At 45.1% G+C, this 25,627-nt stretch overlaps 1 protein-coding gene across 1 annotated transcript; it reads right to left on the bottom strand.

The window, feature by feature from the left end:
- RNF41 (ring finger protein 41) lies at window positions 1-25,539 on the bottom strand. The gene is made up of 7 exons (XM_082849916.1): window positions 25,390-25,539; window positions 22,771-22,954; window positions 8,087-8,199; window positions 4,083-4,354; window positions 3,249-3,384; window positions 2,724-2,827; window positions 1-1,922 (listed from the first exon to the last, which is right to left on the bottom strand). Exons 3-7 carry the CDS (start codon window positions 8,174-8,176, stop codon window positions 1,571-1,573), a joined length of 954 nt encoding a protein of 317 aa, XP_082706042.1. The 5' UTR covers window positions 8,177-8,199; window positions 22,771-22,954; window positions 25,390-25,539; the 3' UTR covers window positions 1-1,570.
- Between the last annotated feature and the right edge of the window lie 88 nt (window positions 25,540-25,627).

Raw genomic sequence — 25,627 nt, forward strand, 5'->3', positions numbered from 1 at the left:
CATATCAAGATAATCATACCCACTATTCCTCCCCTTCTCTTACTCTGCTAGTCACCCCAGGGATTAAGGAATGCCCTGGGCATCCCGAAATGCAGCTGAAGTCCTAAGGGGGTACGGGTGAGACAGCACAGCCTGTACTCAGAGACATAATTTCTATCCCATCTTGCCTGATGAAGCTTAGAACCCAGCTATATATATATCTCCAAGGAAACCGGGTGTTGGGGGGAGTGGCGGGCAGGATTTCTTCAAAATTAATACTCGAAGTCCAGAGTTTTACAGTGAGACCCTAGATGGGCTGGGAGCAAAGTTCTCCAGAGGGCACAGCCATTGATGCGGGACTGTCACATCCACCACTGGAATAGAGGAAGCTCCTCATCTCAGATGGGCTATGGAGGACTGGGGCAGACTTCAGTTCAGCCAAGGGCTCCCTTAGCCTTTCCTATATTAAAGCCAAAGGTTGTGCTGAAAAGGAAAAACATAAGACAGACCCCATCCCCGTCCCACCCTACCCAAAGATCCCCACAATAGGAACAGCAAAAGAAAAGTTTTAAGTTTTGTAAATTTTTTTTTCTTTTTCCTTTCTTAAAAAAAAAAAAAAGTAAATAAATTAAATTGCCAACAATGTGGCTGGGCTGGAAAAGTGGGGTAGCCATAATCAGGCCATTCTTAAAAAAGAAAAACTGTGAGGGAGGGAGTGAAATATAAACAAACAATGGCCAAAGAAAATTATCAAAATAACTAGTTACAATCACAGGGCTGAGAGAGAGGAGTCTATGGAACTATTATGGCCTGTGCCAGAGGCAGTGCCTACCCAATTTCAGCAAAAGCCAGAGAGCTGCTTCCTGCTGAGCATATTCACCCCAATGGACTAACCCCTCACCCCAACCCTGTCATTCCCTAATCGTGAGAAAGTGTAGGAAAGAAGAGCTCATCTGGAAATTTTCGGCATCCCCACCTGCACACCTGCAGACCCGGCGGGAGCCCACACCTTTAAGGTGGGCTGAACAGGGTATTGCTTGGCACAGAGGTCCAGTCTTCCCCTAAGGGCCACCAGCGATGGCCTACTGGCCTCATTATTTCTAGGGTTTTGTTCCATCCTTACCATTTCTTTAGGATGTCTGCTCCCCAGAGCCGCCCTCTAAATGCTGTTTAGAGAGTCAAAGGCCTGCCTGCTCTGGATTCCCTGGCTTTGGAGGAGGGGAACAGTTAGAGATGCCTCACTCCATCCTGATCGTCTAGAGAAAATGAGTATCTTTGTGCTTTCTGAAAACATCTGGAACCAGGACCCTAGGCAGGAAAACAGAAATAGAGGTGGGGACTTTCCCAACCAGATGGAAAATATACAGACATTTTAGGGGAAGAAATTAGGCAAATGGAGGGAATCTGGGTTTCCCACCTGAAAGCCTGAGCAGAGTGCCCTGGGGCCCTCTTCAGTGGCAGAAGAGCAGGGAGATGTGTGGCTCTAGCGTTAGCCACGGAATTAAGGAAAGTGGGGAGGACTCAGGGCCCCGCTGCTAGAGTGACAGGATTTTCTGATTTTCATCTCTTCCAGATAGCCCGTCGAGATCTCCTATATCTCTTCCACGCCATGCGCAAATATCATGACAAGCCCTGGCTCCTGCACCATGTCATCACCCATGTGCTGGTTCTCACAGGCCATCACGACAACAGCCTGCTTGCCAGGGATGCGCTTGGCCACGTAGTTCTCATAGTAACGCCGGTTCATCTGTCTTGTCTCTAGTGTGGCCAGACCCTGGGGCCAGCTACGCTCATGGGCATTTTCGATCAGCTCGTTGACAATAGACGCAGGACAGCCACTCTCCACCAGGGAGCGCTTGATTACAGCCTGGAGTACAGCATCTGGGGTGGAGATCATCCCTCCCCAGCGGGTCACTCGTGCCGGCTGCAGGGAGTTCACCCACCTGTGTGGAGGGAGTTGGAGGTGGTCAGTCCAGCTCGTCCCCTTTCTCTGCATTGGCTTTTCTCCTAATAGGAACGACTGCCTGCTCTGCACTCAACCTAACTCGATTCCTCCTTCTTTCCTTCCATCATTAGTTCAGAAACTCCAGATCTTTCCCTAGTTGGTCCCATCCGAGTGTCACCACATGTTACTCACCAGATTAAACTCCACAAGAGTAGGGTTCCTGTTATTTTTCTTAAAAATCCCAATACTTAGCACATGGTGCCTGGCATGTAGTAAGTGCTCAACAAATGTGTACTGAATGAAGCAATTATTCCTCTATACTGTGTCCCTCGCAGCACTATTTGCACTATACAGACTGACTCACAGTTTAGTCTATGAACTATGCAGAACTCCAGAACTGAAAGGGATCTTAGACTTCGCTTGTTTACTTCACTTGTTTTTGCTGTATTTTAGATCACTTTCCTGGATTTGTACTCTCTTCTTCTCTGAACTGTAAGCTCCCTGAAGTCAGGGACAGTATCTTCTCTTTTTGGTCTTCCTAGCACTCCCACAGCCTTTAATACAGGGCTTTGTACATGTGGGTACCCATCTAACTCTTGGGTAAGCTTTCCCTTCCAACCACCCAAAAGAATATGAGATCCTCTGCTAGGGTTGAAGGTTATCGCCTCCTCCTCTGGCCCTGTTCTTCATCCCAACACCTGAGAAGCAGTGGCCCCAGCCCAGGCCTCTTCTTACCCTCCCCCCAGGGCTCAGTGCCAGGATGTGGGATGAATGACTCCACGTCCTGAGTGACACTCACTCTAGGATCTCGTTGTACTCAATCGTCTCCTCCAGGCTCTGAAGGTTGGGGTTGACACTGCGAATTGCACGCATGTACGCCTTGAGAAGCTGGATGTCTCGTTTCTGTGGGGGGGGGGGGAGGAGAACAAGGGATAATGGCTAAGACAGACAGTAGATGAGAGACAAAAGTTTGTCTGAGAATGAGGGAAATGGAGAGATCTGAGGAACAACCAGAGTGGAAGCTTCATGAAGACAGGGATACGACTGTATCATTCCCAGCTGTATCCCCAGTGCTTAGCATAGTGCCTTCAAGGGAAGGCATTTGATAAATGTTAAGTAAATGAATGCCACTGATGGGATGAAGGGAAGCAAGAAGAGCTCCAGCCTGATTCACTGCTATGCACAGGCAGAGTATCCACTGACCAGGCTCTCAAGCACACGCACAGATCTGCCGCTCACATCCACGCCTGCCACCCACAGGCCACGGGCGCGAGGTTATCTGCATGTGAAAGACGTGTGCTGCCCTGTGTTCTCTGCGCCCTACCTGCTCTGCCAGCTGGTGTTTGTGTTCTGCTGAGGTCTTTTCCAGCTCTGCAATTCGTGTCTGCTGCTGCTGTACCACTGAGCGCAGGTGCTTAATGCAGTTGTGGTTTGGCAGCTCATCTTTGGGCATCTCCAGGCTGCCACCCAGGGTGGGAAAAGAACAGGATAGGAGCATTAATGGGACATGTGAGCAAAGGCAGATAACTGCTGAGAGGGCTTTTTCCTACCTGAAATGACTAACATTCATTCATTTCCAACATTCAGGCGCCCTCTTGCTTATTGCCTTCATTTCCTTCTCCCCAGCTCTCCCTCGTCCCTTTGCTGTCTACTTCCTCTGGGCCTCTTTCCCTGTCTAAGACAGTGTTTCATCTCCCACGTGGCTCTCCTTTCCTCCTACAGATTCTGCCTGTGCACTCATTCCTTCTGAGAAGCCCTAGATTCACAGCCCTAGCTATCAGTATTTAATCAAATATTTCACACCCCAAAGAAAGAAAAAATAGGACAACAGGGAATATGAGAAGCCTGGATATTAGAGCAGTCAATCTGACAAAGAGAAAAGTAGTACTGGATGAAAGGGAGGAATAAAGCATATCAGTCTTTAGTGGTATCACAGAGATTGCTGAATTGCTGTCTCCCTTCTTTCATTAAAGCAAGAGCAAAAAGATCGTAGCTCGGAAAGCAGCACGGGTGAGATCTTGGAGCAGGGAGCCAGGGGGGCCAGGAACACTCCTTGCCTGCAGGAGACCTCTTCAGCTAGCGAGCAGGGGATCCAGAGACAGGGGTATAAACGGGAAGGCCCTTATCTGTGTGGGCGGAAGAAGGGCAGGAATCTTACCCACAGCCCTGTTCACAGGTCACAGGCCGTTTTGGGTTGTGCTCACAGTCACTGAGGTGAGACATGAGGTTGTCAAGCCGGACAATAGCACTGCAGCCAAACACAGCGTTGTCGCAGGCGATCTGCAGCTTTGACAACATGTTCCGCATGATCCGAGGTACTGGGCGCAGGTGGGCGACCGTCACAACACTCCGGTCCACCGGACACGTCTGCTGCTGAGAGAACCACTGGGTGATGCAGGCGTTGCAGAAAGCATGCTCGCAGTGAGGCGCCTAGACGGGAGAGCAGTGCAAAAGGGGCACAAGAGAATTAGCAGGAGCTAAGAGCCTGGGTACGATTAACTCCGCAAAGCCAATCAAGCCTCTGCGCAGCTTCTAGGACCAGAGGTCCCTGGGGTCACAGCAAAATATAGATCTACTATGGGCAAGGCATTGTGGGGGACAGGCTTCAGATATGTTTCCTGTGCCCAATAGTCCAAATGGATTGTGACATAAGACAAACAAGTAAAAAGTTATATAACAGTAAGTGATATAAATAATATTCCAGGACAATGAGAGAGAGGACATAAGGTAGTCAAATTTTTTTTTTTTTTTTTTTTTCTTCGGTACGCGGGCCTCTCACTGTCGTGGCCTCTCGCGTTGCGGAGCACAGGCTCCGGACACGCAGGCTCAGCGGCCATGGCTCACGGGCCCAGCCGCTCCGCGACATGTGGGATCTTCCCAGACCGGGGCATGAACCCGTGTCCCCTGCATTGGCAGGCGGACTCTCAACCAGTGCGCCACCAGGGAAGCCCAGTAGTCAACATTAATTGCCAACTGGATTACATACTCAATAATTGCCAAAGAAATCCAGAGGAGGGTGAGATCTTTCCAGTCTAGGTCAATCAGGGCAGGTATTTATGGACAGGACAGAATCTGATATGGGTCTTGAGGGATAAGTAGAGAGGAGGCGGGGGCAGAGATTTACTGGCAAAAGTTCAAAAAAAATTTTTTTTTGGCCACACCAAGTGGCTTGCGGGATATCAGTTCCCCGACCAGGGATTGAACGCGAGCCACAGCAGTGAAAGTGCTGATTCCTTAATCACTAGACCACCAGGGAACTCCCCCAAGTTCTTATTTTATGAGGCCCAGCCTGAGGCGTTGCCCTGAGTCCCAATGACCAGGGCTACCCTCCAAAACAGGACTAGATTTTTGTAGAATCACATTCTTTTCAGTTTCACAAAGATCATATTTCAGCCTACTTCCTTGATAATGCAAAGAGAGAGGACTCTCTGGCCTCTGTGGAGATACAATCTGGCCTCCAGCATGGGACAAACACAGTAGGCACTCACTAGATGTTGATGAATGGATGAATGACTCGAGCACTTATTATGTCCCAAACATTTTGCTACGTGTTTAAGATAAAAAAAAACAGACAGTTTCTGCCTTCAAGATGCTCACAGACACCAAAGACTGTAACACAGAAAGGCTTCATAAGGAAAGAAGTCATTCTCAATATCATTAATCCAACTGTCAGTACATTTTTATTTTTCACTTAAAGACATATTTGATTCTTTTCAAAATCTTATAGGCCCTCTCTCCAAAAAAAAATCCTGTTTGTCTACTTTTCCCCGTCTGTACTGCCGCTAATCCAGTTCAAACGATCATCTCTCATCTATATTATTATGTCTTCTAACTGGTTTTCCTACTTCTACCTTGCCTCTTTATAATCCATCCTACATTCAGCAGCTGTGATTGTTTAAAAAGGCAAACTAGATCATGCTTAAATTTTACAATGGTTTCCGATTACACTTAAAATAAATCCAAACTCCTGCTCCGGACTTATAAAATTGTTTGATCTGGCCCTGTGCCTCTGGCCTCTCCTCACTTCACATCATGCTCCCAGCACTGACTTCAGCCGTTCTGGCTTTCTCTCTGTTCCCTGTCCACACTCTGCTCATTCCTGTCTCTTGCTTTTGCTGCTCCCCTTTGCCAGAATGGCCCCTTATCATTCAGATCTCAGCTCAACTGAACCTCTTTGGTGACCTTCCTATCTAAACCTGCCACCTCTGCAGAAGTATATAGAATGCGGTACCTTTTGTGTAAGAAAGGTAGGCAAATATACATATACATTCATACTTGCTTGTATCTGCCCACACACACACTGGAAGGATACCAAATAAACTAGTAAAAATGGTTATCTATGGGGGGATTACGTGGACTGGGACAAAGATGGATGCAAGACTGTTCACCATATCTCTTTTTTTTTTTTCCACCATATATCTTTTCATACTGTTTTGACTTCTGAACCATATGAATTTATTATCTATTCAAAAAATAAATAAATATGATGTAGGGAAATCAGCATCCCTAGCAGAGGCTTTCTACCCTTGGAAATGTGTCTGGAACCTGGCCTGCTCCTCAGAAGGTAAAGCCTGAGTCCGGGCGGGAGGGGGGGAGGTTCTGCCTTCGTCACCAACTGCCACTGACTTCTCCACATGTGACTCACCTCAAATGATAGTGCTAGAAAACAGACAAGGCCCTGCCAGGGTGGGGAGGGAACTGACATACCCCATGACCTCTTGACACCACCAGGAGAGCTTGCGCCACACCCAGCCAATCTGCTTCTAATGGTCCAGGGCTAGCTGCCACTGGAATGCAGTCTGATTTTCATTCAGCTCAGGCATCTGTTCTCCTTTGGGTAGTTGAAAACTGGAGAGTAAGAATAAACTCCAAGAATCAAGGGGAGCCCCAGGGAGTGGTATTAGCAGTGAGTGGGGGAAGGGTCATGCGACCTCACTAACTGGTGTCCTGGTTTGGAAAATGGGATTATCTCCAGCTAGCCAGGAGCGGCAGAGGATTAATTGGTATTTACAGAGTATAGGCAATAAGGACCGTGCAGAATGGTGTCCCATGAATACAACAGTTAAGAATTCATCTCACTCATTATACTTGCCTGGTAATCATGAGCTTCTCCTCATACCTGCCCCAGGAAGATACAATTATCTCTGGTCTGGCAAAGCCGGTAGAGAAATGACCTAGTGAAGGTGGCAGCTTTCATATCAAAATGCAGAGTACATGGCTGCATCAAAAACTTTTTTTTTTTCAGTAAATCCCAGGAAGAAACTAGGTCAGTTCACACAGTTCCCCACCTGCGATTTGTTAAACAGTACACAGGCCCGCAGGAAGACCGGCTGATTACCTGAAACACTGTATCATGAAAATGGAGAGAGAACTTATTAGAAGAGTCCAGGAGTTCAGTCATGGGTAGGAAGATGGAACCTAGTCAGAGCCCCTGAAGAGAAAAAGAAGCTACCAAACTACTGTCAAGAGGACAGAAACAGTTGACCATTTTACAGCACACAAGTCTCACAGTGACCTCTGAAGAAAATCTGAACCACTGTACTTCTGTGGTGTCCACCTCTCGACAGACTCTGGAAGGCCCTATTCCTCTTGTAGCGGCCACTGCTCCTTTGCACCAAACCTCTATTCTGTGTGTGTCAGGAGTGCGGGGAGTGGGGGAAGGGGGACCTGAACACAGTGGCCCCATTTCCTATGAATATATATTTTTTAAATTTCCAAATGTTCCAATTATGTTTTTCTTTTCATATATATAAATTCATTTATTTATCTATTTTTGGCTGCGTTGGGTCTTTGTTGCTGTGCACAGGCTTTCTCTAGTTGCAGAGAGCAGGGGCTACTCTTGGTTGTGTGCATGGGCTTCTCATTGCGGTGGCTTCTCTTGTTGTGGAGCACAGGCTCTAGGCGCGTGGGCTTCAGTAGTTGCAGCATGTGGGCTCAGTAGTTGTGGCTCGCGGGCTGTAGAACGCAGGCTCAGTAGTTGTGGCGCACAGGCTTAGATGCTCTGCAGCATGTGGGATCTTGCCAGACCAGGGATCAAACCCGTGTCCCCTGCATTGGCAGGCGGATTCTTAACCACTGCACCACCAGGGAAGTCCCTGAATATTTTGTACTAGCTCCACTGCCATCTACTGCCCCACCAAACCTGCCATCAGACCGACTCACCTGGACTGGCTCCTCCAAGACTCCACTGCAAATAGGACAGATAAGGTCTTCGTCAACATCCCCCTGGAAACGGGTTACATCATACCCCATGTCTCATCACTGAAACCCAGGTCCTGGAATGAACAACAGAGGAAAAAAGAGGCCAGTTCAGAAGATTACAGATATGTGCCAACTTGATCTCATTGCCAAGATTCGTTCATTTGTCCGATAAATATTTGCTGAGAGCTTACTATGTGACAGTCATTTGGGTGGGGGGGGAGCTGACTCAAGAAATTTAATTCTAATGGGAAAAGATTTTATATAAATATACACTTAAAATATGAAGTGATAGGCTTCCCTGGTGGCGCAGTGGTTGAGAGTCCGCCTGCCGATGCGGGTGACGCGGGTTCGTGCCCCGGTCCGGGAGGATCCCACATGCCGCGGAGGGGCTGGGCCTGTGGACCATGGCCGCTGGGCCTGTGCGTCCGGAGACTGTGCTCCGCAACGGGAGAGGCCACGGCAGTGAGAGGCCCGCGTACCGAAAAAAAAAAAAAAAAAAAAAAAGAAGTGATAAATGCTTTTAGGGTGAGCACAGGGCACTATGAGGCCAAGAGATGTGGATACCTGACCCAGGCCGAAAGGAAAGGGAGGCTGAGAAGTTTCCCAGGACACCAGTGGGACGAGCAAGAAGTTAGCTAGGTTGTGTGTGGGGGGCGGGGGGAGCCAGGGCAGGGTGGGGCATTAGGGTTTTAAGCACATGAAAGAGCATATTAAGAGCCCAGAAGGGAACTTCCCTGGCGGTCCAGTGCTTAGGAATCCGCCTTTCAATGCAGGGAACGCAGGTTCGATCCCTGGTCCGGGAACTAAGATCCCATGTGCCCTGGGGCAACTAACCCCGTGCCGCAACTACTGAGCCCACGCGCCACAACTAGAGAGAAGCCTGCATGCCGCAAGGAGGGGCCTGCCTGCCACAACTAAAGAGTCCATGTGCTGCAACTAAGACTCGACGTAGCCAAAAATAAATAAATTAATTAAAATAAATATTTTTAAAAAAAAGGTAAGAGGGGATATGATGAGTTCAGGCAACTGTAAGTGGTTCAGAAAAAGTTCGATCTGAGGGGTGCAAGAGAGGGAGTGTCAAAATACAAGGCTGGAAAGGCAAGTAAGGGCCAGGCCATGAGAAGTCTTATGTAAGGAGTTTGGACTTTACCCTGAAGGCTATGGGGAGCCACTGAAACACTTAAAAGGAATGATGTGATAAAAGTTCTTTTTTAGAATCACTCTGTAAACAGGGGTGAGATTAGAGACAGGAAGAACATCTAGGCAGGAGAGAAGTAGTGAGAGTCTGATTTTAGGTGGTGGTGATGGGAGGGAAGTTCAGGAGAACAAAGACTCAAAGAGCAGCGAGGCTGCCATGCCCCTTCTTTGGGCTCCTAAGGGTCAAACCCAAACAAGACATCACTGAACAGTAAGTGAAATTCCCCTGTGGACATCCAGCCAGTGGGCTAATTGGAGCAAGGATGGGTACCTGATATAAGGGCAGACAATCTGCAGACCAGCCATCAGCTGTGATGTCCTGAAAAAAATGAGCTGAGTCAATCATGTAGTTCTCAGGAATTCAGAATCAGGCTGTTCAATTTAAAAGGGTGGGGAGTGAGGGATTTCCCTGGCGGTCCAGTGCCACGGCCCAGGTTTGATCCTTGGTCAGGGAACCAAGATCCCACAAGCTTCGTGGCATGCCAAAAATTAAAAATAAATAAATAAAATTTAAAAATAAATAAATAAATAAAAGGGTGGGGAATGGGATGGATGCAGAGAGGCCTTGATAGGTCAAGTGCAAGCTAAAGTACAGCACTGGACTGAGTCAAGACTGACTGGATTTAGATGCCCGGTTCTACTACTCATTAGCTGTGTGACCTTGGGCAGGCTTACGTATACTTCCTAAGCCTGCATGGCTTTTTTTTTTTTTTTTTGCAGTACGTGGGCCTCTCACTGTTGTGGCCTCTCGCGTTGTGGAGCACAGGCTCCAGACGTGCAGGCTCAGCGGCCATGGCTCACAGGCCCAGCCGCTCCACAGCATGTGGGATCCTCCTGGACCGGGGCACGAACCCGTGTCCCCTGCATTGGCAGGCGGACTCTCAACCCCTGCGCCACCAGGGAAGCCCTGCACGGCTTTTTAAACAGATAACATTGGTATAAGTAACAACAGAAGTGACTCTCACAGAGTTGCCCTCAAAGAAACAATACATATAAAACATTTAGCACAATGCCTGCTGGCACATACTAGGCACTCAATACACAAGAGTAACCATTATTTAGGTATACATTTTTTTTTTTTTTTTGTCCAAGCCACACGGCATCTTTGTTCCCCAGCCAGGAATCCAACCCGTGTCGCGTGCAGTGGAAGTGCGGAGTCCTAACCACTGGACTGCCAGGGAATTCCCTATTTATGTACATATCTAATTTCTACTACTTGATTAAAAATTCCTTAAGAGTAGGAACTCAAGTGGTACATCCAATTTAGCACCAAGCACAGTTCTTTACAAAACAGTAAAATGTTTGGTGTGATTAAATGTTGCTTTAACTGGAAGCTTCCCAGCAGAGTACAGTGGACATGTATTTTGCCTACCTAACATCCCATTTTCTGTAAACAGCATCACAATTTTCCTTCAGGAATCAGAACCTGTTTCCTAGTGGACATGTGACCCAACCTAGGACAGTGAGAGAGATGCCTGGGACTTCTACTGGAACTCTCATGGTGTTTGCATAGCGGTAGGATGTACAATTCAGAGTAGTCAGTGACCATCTCTGCCATTAATGAGGACAGCCTACTTACAGAATGACGCCATAATTGGGAATTCCCTGGTGGTCCAGTGGTTAGGGCTCTGCGCTTCCACTGCAGGGGTATGGGTTCAATCTCTGGTCGGGGAACTAAAATCCCACATGTCACACAGCATGGCCAAAAAAAAAAAAAAATGATGCCATAATGAAGAAAGCAGAGCTGAGAAATCAAATTCAGGTGAAATCATTTGAGGGCCTGGATTCAGCCATGCCTGACGCCACAATCATTTTCTGAACATAAGTTACATGAGTCAGTAAATTCCCTATTATGTTTAGGTTGGTTTGAGCTGGGTTTTTATCTCTTTAAACTGACAAAAATCCTGATTAATGTAGGCTAATGGAGACAAGAAATCACAAGGCTCACTTTGGAACCACTTATTTTTCTTTACCCATTTTGTATAGGAACAACGATACCCAATGACACTGCTACAATTACACTGACCTCCATCACCACCACTTCTCTGTATTCTTGTTCCTCCATCTCTAGGGCCTAAGTTCAGGGCCTTGGGCTTACTAACAATCCCCTTGAAATTGTCACTCTAAACCACCTTGGTCTGGCTATCTTCCTCTAAAATAGGGATATCCATCTATTTGTCTCTCCTCAGACCTTTGACCTTCTGTTCCTATGCCAACATTCCCTTGAATAATCCATCAACAGTAATGGATTAGAGTGAGTACATGAAGGGTAATATTAAAGACATCATAAAGTGAAATGTGAAACCCAGAACTAAGGCCCCTTGTGATTCTCCTTGTTGCAACTCACTGAACTGAACAATGAGGACAGTGGTAAGACAGCCAAGAGCAGTCCAGTGTCACTGTCCTGTGGACCTCCACTATTGAGAGCTGTAGTGCAGACCATGGCGTTGTTCACTTTAGGAATTCTACTCCCTTTCTCTTTCATCCACATGGCTCCAGGAGAAGCTGCCTCACTAGTACTGTGAGACTTTAACCTAGGCAGCAGCTGACTGGGACAAGGGTGAGCATGCAACCCAAGCAGGGCCAATGGATCCTATCTCTGAGAATTTGAGCTTGATACCAAGAAAGATAAGTTGGTCTTTCTTTGCCTGTCATGTGGACTGAGGAAGACAAATCTACAGAAGGAAAGAAAAGACTGAAACAGACACAGTGAGAAAGGCCTGGATGAGAGCTGGAAAGTCCTGAGGCTTCAGAGTGACTGGTTTGTTCCCAAGACCCAGTTGCCCTCCTATCTTTGGCTTCTGCAAGACACCTCTTTTTTTTGTTTGTTTTTTCTCGGTATGCGGGCCTCTCACTGTTGTGGCCTCTCCCATTGCGGAGCAGGCTCCGGACGCGCAGGCTCAGTGGCCATGGCTCACGGGGCCAGCCGCACCGCGGCATGTGGGATCTTCGCGGACTGGGGCACGAACCTGTGTCCCCTGCATTGGCAGGCGGACTCTCATCCACTGCGCCACCAGGGAAGCCCTGTGTATCCTCTTTTTGCTTAAGCTTTGAGTTGGGCTTCTGTACCTTTTAAAAATTTATTTATTTATTTATTTGGCTGCACCGGGTCTTAGTTGTGGCAAGCGGGATCTTCGTTGCCGTGTGCAGTATCTTTAGTTGCGGCATGCAGGATCTTTTAGTTGCAGCGTGTGGACTCTTAGTTGCGGCATGCGGGATCTAGTTCCTTGACCAGGGGTCGAACCCAGGCCCCCTGTATTGGGAGCACGGAGCCTTAACCACTGGACCAGGGGGGAAGTCCCTGCACTTCTGTATCTTACAGCCAAAAGAATACTGGCTCAAACAACAACAAAGAGACAGCATACGGCATTAGAAGTTTGGAGAGGGATAGTTTAAATTAGGACTAATGAAGGCGCTAGGACACTAGGATTAGAATTAATCTGAAAGCTATGGGAGCACCTGAAGGATTTTTGTTGACATAAATTTACAGGGTTTAATTTTTTATCTTGACAATTTCAGACTTACAAAGATCCCATATATCCTTCATACAGACTCCCTAAATGTTAACATTTAACCACATTTATTTTATCATTGCTATATATATACACTGATAGATGGATAAAAATTTTCTGAACTGCTTAAGAGTAAACTGTAGACTTGATGCTTTTAACCCTAAATAACTTTACTGTGTACTGTATTTCCTAAAAAGAACATTATTTTATATATTGATAGTAAGATTATGAAAATCAGGAAATTAACATTGATGTAATACTATATTTACAAACCTTTTTTCCAATTTTTCCAACTGTCCCAATAATCTCCTTTAGCAAAAGAACATTCAAGATTATGCTGAATTATGTTATGCACTGAATTGTCAAGCTTCTTTAATCGTTTAACTGAAAAAGTTACTAAATCTTTTTTGTCTTTCATAAATTTGACATTTTTAAGAATACACACCAGGTATATGAGAATGTCTCTCAATTTGGATTTGTCTGATGTTTCCTCATGATTAAATTCAGGTTTCATTTTGGGCAAAAATAGCAAGGAAGTGGCATCGTGTTCTCAATGCATCATATCAGGAGCACATAATGTTGATTTGTACTGTTCCTGGTGATACTAACTCTGACCCTTTGGTTAAGTGCTGTCTGTCAGGTTTCTCTACTCTAAGAGTTATTATTTTTTCCTTTGTAATTAGTATAAATGTTATAGGGGAGATTCTTTAAGTGTGTGTACACCTGAAGGATTTTTAAGAAATTGACATGATCAGCTTTCTGTTTTAGGCTGGCAGATTCTGGTAACTGTACAGAAAATATAGGGGGTAGGGAAGATTAGAGAAAGTGAGACCTTTGTAGGAGTTTATTTAAAATTCAGATTAAGAAAAAGTATAAAGGCTCAAACCAAGACATTTCAGAGAAGGAATCAGGAATCAAGCAGTCCAGTGGTTGGGACTCTGCGCTTCTACTGCGGGGGGGCCCGGGTTCGATCCCTGGTTGGGGAACTAGGATCCCACAAGCTGGGTAGCGTGGCCAAAAAAAAAAATAACATAAACAAATAAAAATTTAAAAAGAAGGAATCTGAATCTATATTAGTTCAGGAAGTAATAAAAAGATGACTCTTTTGTTTCTGCCTTGGCTAAGTAGTGGTGAATTCTTATTTACCAATATAAGAATTAAAAAAAAAAAAAGATCTGGATGGGGTAAAAAAACAATGATCCTAGTTTTAGACATGTACAGTTTGAGATTCCAAGTAGAAATCATGAAGGTAGTAGCTGATGGGTTTTCAGAGGCCACACAGGGAAAGTATACAGAATGAAAACAGAAAATAAGGGTTGGTCTGAAGACTATAGAACCCTGGGGAGCACTGACTCTTTGCTTATTTTTTTAGTTTTTCTTTTTTCACAAGTATATATGACTATATTTTCATTTTAAAAAAATACAGCCTCTCGGGACTTCCCTGGTGGCGCAGTGGTTAAGAATCCGCCTGCCAATGCAGGGAACACGCGTTCGAGCCCTGGTCTAGGAAGATACCACATGCTGCGGAGCAACTAAGCCCGTGCGCCACAACTACTAAGCCTGGGCTCTAGAGCCCACGAGTCACAACTGCTGAAGCCCGCACACCTAGAGCCCGTGCTCTGCAACAAGAGAAGCCACCGCAATGAGAAGCCCGCACACCACAACCAAGAGTAGCCCCCGCTCACCACAACTAGAGAAAGCCCACGAGCAGCAACGAAGACCCAAGGCAGCCAAAAATAAATAAATAAATCTATATTAAAAAAAAAAGAATATAGCCTCTCTTCCCACCTTCCTCTCCCCATCCATTGACTGGTGAACATTCATTCTTTCAACTGCCCTTCTTTGCTATACAGATTCTTTTTTCGGCTGTGCTGCACTACATGGGGGATCTTAGTTCCCCAGGGATCGAACCCGCGCCCCCTGCAGTGGAAGCACGGAGTCTTAACCACTGGACCTCCAGGGAAGTTGCACAGATTCACGTATGAGTAAGACAGATAAGGTTCTTTCTCTCATGTAGTTTATATTCTAGCGGTAAGAATTTCCAATCCACCAGTCTAAGCCTTGATTACAACGTATTCTGCCATTATCCTCTCATGACTGAAGTTTGCCTGACTGCCAAGTGTTCCCCTGAAACAAATCACGTTGCAGTTAACACCCCTTGTAACAAGATTTTTTGGAGCACAAGAACAAATCTCTCTCCTAGGACAGATTCCACTGAGAGGTGGAACTGCGGCACTGAATGGTGTGCCTGCTATTTGCTTTCCTAGACACTTCCATACGATACTCTGGAAAGGCCTTTTCAATTTACACTACCAACAACAGTGCATGAAAATACTTTATCAGTGACATTTTAAAAGGGGGACAAAAAGGAGCCTGCAAAAGAAGACTGAGAAAGATTGGCCAGAGATAAGAGAAAATCCTGGAGAGAAGATGGTCACAAAAGTTAAGGGAGTTGGGGGTGTAGGGAGCGGGGAGGGAAAGGGGAATGCTTGTTTCATGAGTAGAGTTTCAGCTTTGCAAGATGAAAAAGTTCCAGAGATCTGTTTCACAACAATGTGAATATACTTAACATTACTGAACTATATACTCTCAAAAATGGTTAAGGTGGTAAATTTTATGTTATGTGTTTTTTACCCCCCCCCCACACACACAAAAGCTAAGGAAGTAGAATGCTTAGAGGCAAAAGAAGTGTCAAAAACTGCAAACACAAGTCAAATTAAAAAAAGCAAAAACTACCAGGATGTGGGACTGTGGACACCACAGCAGAAGGAGGTTCCATGGAGTTGGGTGGCACTGTGGCGAGCAGTTTCAGTGAGGCACTGGGAGTGGAAGACAGACTGCAGTGGCTCACAGTGAACAGGTGAGACAGAGAGATGGGGACTGAAGACAACCCTGTCGAAAGCTTGATTTCCAAGGAAGGAAAAGAGAGAGAACCAGCTAGAGGAGCACTGGAGGCTGAGGAAGTGGGTTGTGTAGGGGTGTTTTTCCTTATGATGAGAAAGGCTTGAGGATGTTTATGTACTGAGAGGAAAGCACTAGTGAAGAAGGAAAAGTAAAGATGGGAGAGAATCTGGTCACTGGGGAAAAGGTAGGAAGGAGATCTGGAATTATGTTAAACAGGAAGAGGGACACACTTAAAGCAGGAAAAAAGAAAAGATGGTACCAAAAGAGGCCCAGATAGTTTTTCAAAAATCACACCCGTAAACTTTTAAAATTCAGATAATCACTTATTCATTTAAGTGAACAGTGAAGGTATAGTTATGCTTAATTATGGTGATGTAAGCCCATCTGATGGAATAGCATATCTATTTTTATTTTTTTATTTTTTTATTTTTTTTTGCGGTACGCGGGCCTCTCACTGCTGCGGCCTCTCCCGTTGCAGAGCACAGGCTCCGGACGCGCAGGGTCAGCGGCCATGGCTCATGGGTCCAGCCGCTCCGCGGCATGTGGGATCTTCCCGGACCGGGGCACGAACCCGTGTCCCCTGCATCGGCAGGCGGGCTCTCAACCACTGCGCCACCAGGGAAGCCCAGCATATCTATTTTTAAATGATGCTTATGAGGAATATACAGTAACATGATACAATAATAGATGAAAAAGTAGTACACAAATTTGAATACAGATCTGTTTAAAAACGTATATATTGGGCTTCCCTGGTGGCGCAGTGGTTGAGAGTCCGCCTGCCGATGAGGGGACACGGGTTCGTGCCCCGGTCCGGGAAGATTCCACATGCCGTGGAGCGGCTGGGCGCGTGAGCCATGGCCGCTGAGCCTGCGCGTCTGGAGCCTGTGTTCCGCAGCGGGAGAGGCCACAGCAGTGAGAGGCCCATGTACCGCAAAAACAAAACAAAACAAAAACGTATATATTTATAAATAATCCATGTACAAAGAGACTAGAAAGAATTATCAAAATAACAATTGTTTTATTTAGGTGTAGGACTAAGAATAATGTTTTTCTTCTATTTTTAACTATCAAACATTTTATTAAGCATACTTTTTTTGTCATAATTCAGCTTTAAACAGTCTTCCACAAATATGGAAAAAAATTTTTTTCAATTTAGAAATTACTTAAGAGTAAAAAGTATAGGAATGTTTTTACTTTTGAAGTTCAGGAATAAAAGGTGACAGAATTTGATCTCACCCAGAAGTTTTCCCTATTGACTTAATTCAGACAGTCTTATTTTTGCATTGAGAGTTAGAATGGACCATAAGAGACCATCTAGTTTAACATCCCAGGGCTGGAATCCTCTCCACAGTACCCAACAGTCACTCACCCTGTGCTTTGACAGTCCAGGGAAAGGCCAAGATAGGGTGCAGCAGGAGCACAGATGAGAAATATCTAGCCTAAACTCAAATCTCCCATAGCATTCTAGAATGCCTATGTCCCTCTAAAACAGGGTACCCGGAGCTTCACCTGTGGACTGACCAATATGAACACAATGGGACTATTAGCACCTTTCCTCTCTACTTCAATTAATGCAAACTGACACTGGTTAGTGCTGTTCTGGATGATAGCTACCGCCATTCTCATAGTCAAGACAAACACACAGAGTTGGGATGAAAGGAAGGCACAAGAGAAAGAGTCAAGAATAGGTGCTACCTGAGACAGCCTCTACATGATAGCAAAAATATCACCAAATATCCATAATTCACCTGTTGAACTGCTAACTTTATAATATCTACCTCAAATAAACAAATTGTAATCTGGTTTCTCTACAATAGCTATTAAATCAATCAGAGGAAAAAAATTATTGCTGCCTTAAAATGAACCAGGTATGAAGTCTTCCAAGATACACTAAGAGAAAAAAACTACAGTATATAATAGTACATGTAGATGTGCCACCATGATGTGCCACATAAATGTGCCAAAAATAATATGTATGTGACTATGCTTTCATATGCATGGAACTCTCCAAAAGGATACATAAGAAACTGCCAACAGTGGTTGCTGCTGAGGAAGGGTCATTAAGGGACAGGAACAGGGGGAAAATTTTAATTTCCTCAGTTATCCCTTTGTACCTTTGAAAAAGATTTTCTCTGTGTGTTCACTCAATATTCAAATAAAGAAATAAATTTATAATTATCCTAAATTGTGAAAGTATCAATATTAAGATTAAATCAAAAAATATGTCCAAAATACTCAATGTCACATATACTATGTATGTCATTTATGTCATATAACATATACAACATATACATATAACATGTAATATACTATAGCAAGGTCTGGAAAAAATGTACTCTTGCAAGAAAAAGTTAATCAAGGTGAATCATAACAAAAAAACCAATGTCCTAAAAAAGCATATACATATATATATATATATATATATATATATATATATATATATATATATCTCTCTCAGGCCCAGCCGCTCCGTGGCATGTGGGATCTTTCCGGACCGGGGCACGAACCCGTGTCCCCTGCATCGGCAGGCGGACTCTCAACCACTGCACCACCAGGGAAGCCCCTAAAAAAAGTATATTTTTTTACCTTTTACCTAGCAATCCTAATTCCAGTAACTTAGCCTAAGGAAATAATTACACAAGTGTACAAAAGAATATACTAAGTTGTTTATCTAAACATTGTTTATAATAGCAAAAAAAAAATCAGAAATGACACAAATATCCAGTATAATTCCTTACATCCATAAAATGGGATACAATGTAGCATTAATATAACTTAGATATATTTGTTTTTATTAATATTTATTTATTTAGATTTTTTCAATTTATTCATTACTTATATATAAGTAAAATAACACATACATATTATATATACTATAGTGCCATGTTGGTTAAAAAATTTTATGTGTGTACACACTTATATTGGAGAGCATCTAGAAGGATATATATTAGAGAAGCTGTCTCTAAGTGTAGAATTTTAGTACTTTTATTTTATTTATTTTTTGCGGTACGCGGGCTTGTCACTGTTGTGGCCTCTCCCGTTGCGGAGCACAGGCTCTGGACGCGCAGGTTCAGCGGCCAAGGCTCACAGGCCTAGCCGCTCCGCAGCATGTGGGATCTTCCCGGACCAGGGCACAAACCCACGTCCCCTGCATCGGCAGGCGGACTCTCAACCACTGCGCCACCAGGGAAGCCCTATCAGTACTTTTAATTTCACTCACAGTTTGCTTTTTGTTCTTTTTAATTTTATTTATTTATTTTTGACTGCGTTGGGTCTTCATTGCTGTGCGCAGGCTTTCTCTAGGTGTGGCAAGCGGGGGCTGTTCTTTGTTGCAGAGCACCGGCACGGGCTCTAGGCGCTCAGGCTTCAGTAGCTGTGGCGCACGGGCTTAGTGCTCTGCTGCATGTGGGATCTTCCCGCACCGGGGCTTGAACCCGTGTCCCCTGCACTGGCAGGCAGGTTTTTAACCACTTTGCCACCAGGGAAATCCCTCACAGTTTTGCTCTTAGTTTTTCCTCCTCTTTTATTTTTTTTAAACAGTGATCATGTTTTACTTATATAATTAAATAATAATTAAATCAATATTTATTATTTCTATATGCTAGCCACAATTCTAAGCATTTCTCATGTATTAACTCAACTAATTATTAAAATAACTCTATGAGTTACTCTGTGTAAGGTCGGCATTACCATGATCCACATTTTACAGATGAAAAACAGATGCAGAAAGGTTAGAAAGCTTCTTCAAAATCATATAGCTAACAGGTGGTGGAGACAGATTCCAACCCAGGCAGACTGGCCCCAGAGCTCAAGCCTTTAACTGCAGTGCTAAACTGCCTCTCAAACTGAAAAATGCAAGTTGCAAAAATAGTATGGTCCCATTTTGTACGGTATGGTCCCATTTTTATAAAAACTGTTTTTTTAAAGTGGTATATGTAGCGTATACATTTTAAAAATCTAGATGCTGAGATTATACTTTTGATCTATGTTATATATTTCTGCAAGATTTAATTATTTTTAAAAATCAGCAAGGGGCAAAAATTAAAACAGTACCCTTTTCTCCCTTGTTGCTATGGGGCAATGCAGAAAGCAGGCTGAGAGCCTGTATTGTATAGCTTCACTGTGCTTTCATTTTAAAACAGTGCTAACAATGTTATCTTAAGGGGGAATACAAATTCTGAAAAGTTATCATAATGGGGTCTCAGGGGATCCTACATCGCCAAAAGAAACAGCAGAGAACTTCCCCAAAGAAACAGCCTCAGTTGGTGCAGAGATGGCCAGAGGGTGTGGGAAGCCACCAGCCAGGCTTAGGAGTTGCAAAGTTCCTACTATAAAGTCAAGGTTTACAAAACTCTGCAAAGATGCTGGGCATTGTTCTTTCTAAATAGAAACCTCCACTTTATCTGCTTGGAGATGCTCCTGTTTTATCTACCCTCCTATAACTATATCCTTTCAGAGGTGTGGCCTCGAGAATTAAGGGGAAATTTAGATTTCGATTCTGATTAGGGCATTTCCTCTTTGTCATCTATGGGAAACAAATGTTGAAGTGGTTATACACAATCTTGGAATCTAGCTCCTTGCCTCGTCTTGCCCTGCCCCTAAGTAGACAGTCAAGCTGACAGGCTAGGCTCCTTGACTATTCCTTCTACCCTCGGGGACTCTCAACACTGCCGTAGGGCTGTCACTGGGGTGGGTTATCATCTCAAGGGGGATGCAGTACAAGAACTCAACCACTCACTGCCCTAGGGACAGAACCCTTAATAAAACCGAAACCACGGGGACCTCAAGAGTCACAGCCAGTGACCACATCCACTGGAAGCACAGTTTCCTAGATCTCCTCCTTGAGTTACGGAATAGGAAAAGGCCTTGGAAGGTTTTACTCAAGTTGGGGAGCTGAACTAAAGTAGCACTGAGGTGTCCCTTTAGACTTATAGGAGTTCTGCCAAATTCCCTGATTTGAACATCCTGAACCCAAACCCAAAACTGCATTCCCAACAGGCCAGAACCAAACCAGGTAATTACGTTGCTATACTTCCTCACTGTTACACTGGGATGTCTCTCTATATTCCTGGTCAGCATTATTATAAAAATGTGAGAACTTTATTAGACCCCTTCCTATACCCTTTTAACTTACTGTTGCAGTTGTTTTCACTGTTCTACCCCTAGAGAGAGCTAGGAATTCAAAACAGATTGTTTCTGGGCTTCCCTGGTGGTACAGTGGTTAAGAATACACCTGCCAATGCAGGGGACACAGGTTCCAGCCCTAGTCCGGGAAGATCCCACATGCCACAGAGCAACTAAGCCCGTGAGCCACAACTACTAAGCCTGCGCTCTAGAGCCCACAAGCCACAACTATTGAGCCCACATGGCACAACTACTGAAGCCCGTGTGCCTAGAGCCCGCGCTCCGCAACAAGAGAAGCCACTGCAATGAGAAGCCCGTGCACTGCAAAGAAGAGTAGCCCCCACTCGCTGCAGCTAGAGAAAGCCCACGTGCAGCAACAAAGACCCAATGCAGCGAAAAATAAATAAATTTAAAAAAACAGATTGTTTCTAACAGAGCCTGAACATTTATCCTCCCTTATTCAGGGTTTCTTGAACCCATGTACAGGTGTACAAACCATGCACATTCACACACACACACACACACACACACATACATAGGCACACACACACATACATAGGCGCACACACACGAAGAGAAACGTTACAGCAACCACTCCAACCCATTTAGAGTAACTGGGCATGCTGTCACCAATTCGTGGCAAAAGCATACAGGTAAAAGCCAAGTATATGTGCTGTAGTCTCCTTCTAATTCTCTCTCCTCCATGCCCTAAATACAGCAAAGGTGCAGAGGGCTGAGGATTCAGCCCAATTACTACAAATCACCAGACACATAGGAAAAGGGCCCCATAACCTGCCCCAGTGTAATGAAACAGGTGACTCCTAGGAATTTCACCCTAGTGAAGAAAGTAGGTGGTGGAGGGTGTCTCACAGGTGTCCCTAAAACATTTCATCTTACCTCCCTGTCTCCCAATAAAGAAATAGATCTGGAAAAAAAGAAAACTGAGTTGAGAATCTAGAAACCTGAGTCCTAGTTCTAGCTATATTACCGACCAATGTGTAGCCTTGGGCAAGTTACTTAACCTCTCTGGGCCTCAGTTCCCTTTACTCCACATGAAATGAAACATCTGAAACGACATAAATTCTACATAAGTACAAGAATAGGCTAAATTAGGGGATAATTATATGATAAAAGGTGCCCTGGCTTTATGAGAGTAAAGTCTGGCCTTGCTCTCTTTTGGTAACTCTCTTCACTTTCTAAGTGAAAAAAGTGGTCTTTTTCATTTAAGCAGTAGAATCCTTAGAGTGAAGTTACTCCCCCTCTTAGAGAACTGAGCTCTTAGGAACTCAGGTTCCTCATTGCCTCTAAAGTCCCATTTAATTCCAGAATGCTGTGATCCAGACTAGATTTAGCACAGGAGATTTTTAAAGTTAGGCTTCTTCAGCACGTTTTAATTGGTTCAATTTAAAAAAGAATCCAGAGGGCACACAATTCTTCCAGAACTCCCAACTAACAACTCTTAACACCTAAAGTGAGGCTTACCAGGCCTCAAAGACCAGCAAGGACCTCCCACTGGATCACCAGCACCAAGCACTATTTGTGTGGTTACCCCAAACCTCATCTTCATCCTATATACACAGCCCCCTTGCCAGTATAGACATGTAAAAGAAACGGAAAACACAATCCTTGTCCTCAAACTAAGTGCAGGCTTCAGCCCAATGGCTGAGTACACAGGATATAAAACACATAAAAAGAGTAAAATTTACTAAGCAATTTACCAACAAATAAAAGTTAATAGTTCACGTAAGACATAAGTATGCAAAGAAGAACAGATTGATGTGGGTTAATCACAGAAAGTTTTATGCAAAAAAGAGTTTTGAGAATCAGGTTTTCAAGAGCAGAAGGAACCCGGATTGGCAGAGAAGAGGGTTCTAGCCCAGAATGGGATTCTGAATCAAGGCTCTTTACCTTCCAAGTGTTGGGGGCAGGTTCCCTGTTCACAAGGCTCCAACCCCCTGATGCTTCCACTCAGTGCCACTCAGGAGACGTTCCCAGTAACCCATCTTGTTGGCTATTCTCCGACTGAGTCTTCCTTCCTAGGGACAAGCTCCATTGCCAAGGGGATGGATGTGATGTCACAATCAGGAGCACTCTATTAATAGGAACAAGGAAGAAAAAGGTGAGTCAGGAGAACTACCTGCACTTGGCAGTGAAACTAGACAGACTGGGATCTGGTGGTTGGTTGAGGAGGACGAGACAACTCCACTAAGAACTATAGGTTTCAAGGCTAGGCATCCGGGCTACCCTCTAAGGAGTGAGATCGTCAGCTAAGGAATCACACGCACAGACCAGGTGATTCAAACATAGCTGAGAGGGGGAGAGAAAGGGACAAGAAGAAAGGTAGGGAAGAGGAGCTGTTTGAGATAGAAAAAGGTTCTTTTATTCAGTGCATACAACTAAAAGTAATTTCAATGAGTCTAAATCTGTGGCTATACAATGCAGAGAGCAATGAAAGCTTACATGCACAGTATGATGCTTTAATGTTTCCAGAGTGCTTTCACATAAATTATTTCATATAAAAAGAATTCTGTCCTACTCTCCACTTGAAAAATACTGTTTCATAAGAAGATGCTCAAGAATGTTGGTACAAGTGCAATTCTACTTCCAAGTCCAGAAATATTCCTGAGGGGATCAGGCTTTAAAAAAAAAAAATGAAGAGGCAGTGAATCAGGAAATTATTCTAGGGTAGGAAACTGGAAAGACTACAGGTAGCAGTATGATTAAGCTGACCAGACTCTCATTACTAAAAGGATGAAACTAAGTAGAAGGAGACAAGGCTTCAGACGCAGAATAGGAACTATTCAAATTCCTTTCCTTACCTTCACATCTATCATGTTAACGGCTATCTTAGAAAGGATCACGATTTTTAGTCATAAAACAGAGACCATTTCATCCTGAGTCTGGTATACGTGCTCATTAGTTTACTATGTTCATCAGCCATAACACATTAGTGTGGTATTTTAAAACTAATCAGAGGATAAAAGTGCAAGGCCAGATCCACTTTCTCTTCCCTGTAGTTGGAGGTGGGGGGAAGTTGATCTGTCTCTCCCATCCATAATACAGAGGAGGGTATAATGCTTCTTCCATTTTGACCACAGCAACAGCCTGGCACAAGCACCTGCACGTCAAGAAATGCTTCCAGGAGCCAGTGCTGTTGGCTATGTTCAGTCTTCCAGTGACAAGTTTCAGACTCAGAAAGCAAACAGTTATCTAGCCTGGGAAAACCAATCGTCCTTCACTGCTCCCTTGACCAGAACAAAACAGGATTTTTCAACTGAGAGGAGGACCAGGAGTCAGGAGACTTGGGTTCTGGTCCCAGCTCTACCAACTGTATGGCTTTTAACAAGCCATGTATCCCTTCTGTAATTTTCAATTTCTTCACCTGTCAAGTAGGGAAAATGATAACTGTCTTATCGACCTTACATATTGTCCAGGAAAAGCAAATGACATAATAAATGTGAAAGCATACTGAATACCGCTATTCATAGGTAAGGTATTTGTAGTAACAGACTGCAAAATAAATTTAGAGTACTGAGGGCCCACGAGGAAATGCTTGAAAGAAGCCTGTTCTTTCTTTCCCATTACTGGGAACCAGACACAGCCACAAAGCCGGCTGGACACACAGGGCAGTAACATTATTGCATCACTCAGATTCCCTACCATTCCTATCTGGGGACAACTATCAGCCTGCAACATTATCAGCTTCTTGCTCTATTGTCAGACTAAAACCACCTGTACAGAAAGGGATTAGACTATCACTACCACAGCCCAGTCCCCAAGAACAGTGATTCAGTGGTCTCCAGCAGCCACATTTGCTACTAGGTAGAATGAAGTCAGTTTCTGAATGGAGATGTCTGTCAGTCCCTCAGGCAAAACACCCTCACCCCTCTCAGCTTTCTGCTCCTTCTCCGGCCCCCTCCTTCCCAATCCTCAATTTCCTCTGCGTTCAGGTTTGGAGAAGGCTTTCCGGTGTGTGAAGTGTGTGAAGTGGGACTGGCAATCCAGGGCAGGGATGTAAGGAATGTGAGATTCCTTCATGGAGGGGTGGGAGGGAGAGGGGGGAAGGAATGGAGGAGGAAGACAAGGCTGTCAAAGACAAGGCATGGGAGAGGAGCCAAGCTATGGCGCTTCGAGGGCGGGGGTTCAGGTTCCGACGCCCCTGCCCACTCTGACCCCCAGTATGTTCCCTGCCTCCCCTTCCGGCCCGTCAATCATTGCCCATTTAAACACCACGTGGTTCCCCCAATTCGCCCCCCTCCCTGTCCTCCAGCCAGCCCAGGCCCCCTCCCGCACTTCCTAAGGCTCCCCCACTCCAATGGACCTCCCCAACAACCCACCCATCAGCGCCCCTTTATCACCTCTAGACTCCTCCCTATTACTGCTCCCTTCCTCCATTTTTCATCTTTACTCCCATCCCTCCTCCTGACCTCCAATAGCTCGAACCCCCGTCCCAACCCCCCTGGGACCTTGCCCCCTCCCCTCCCACACCCTCTTTCAGGTGGGAGCTCGCGCAGGCGCCGTACGCACCGCCCTGGAAGCGGTCTGGACTCTCCGTACCCAGGCCTGGCTGGAGCTGAGGCCGCAGCGGCCAAGGGATAGCCAGGGTGCCGGGTCCCAGCTTTTCCTGGGAGGGGAAGGGGAAGGGGAAGAAGACGAGAGATGGTTCCGACCACTCTTCGCGGTGTGGGACAGATCCCTTGCCCCGCCCACCGCTGCTACGCAACCTAGCGGAAGCTCGTCACCAAACTCCGCCTCTTTGTTTAAC

The sequence above is a fragment of the Leucopleurus acutus genome, assembly GCF_964270905.1.
Source record: "Leucopleurus acutus genome assembly, chromosome: 11".
Classification (NCBI taxonomy): Eukaryota; Metazoa; Chordata; class Mammalia; order Artiodactyla; family Delphinidae; genus Leucopleurus; species Leucopleurus acutus.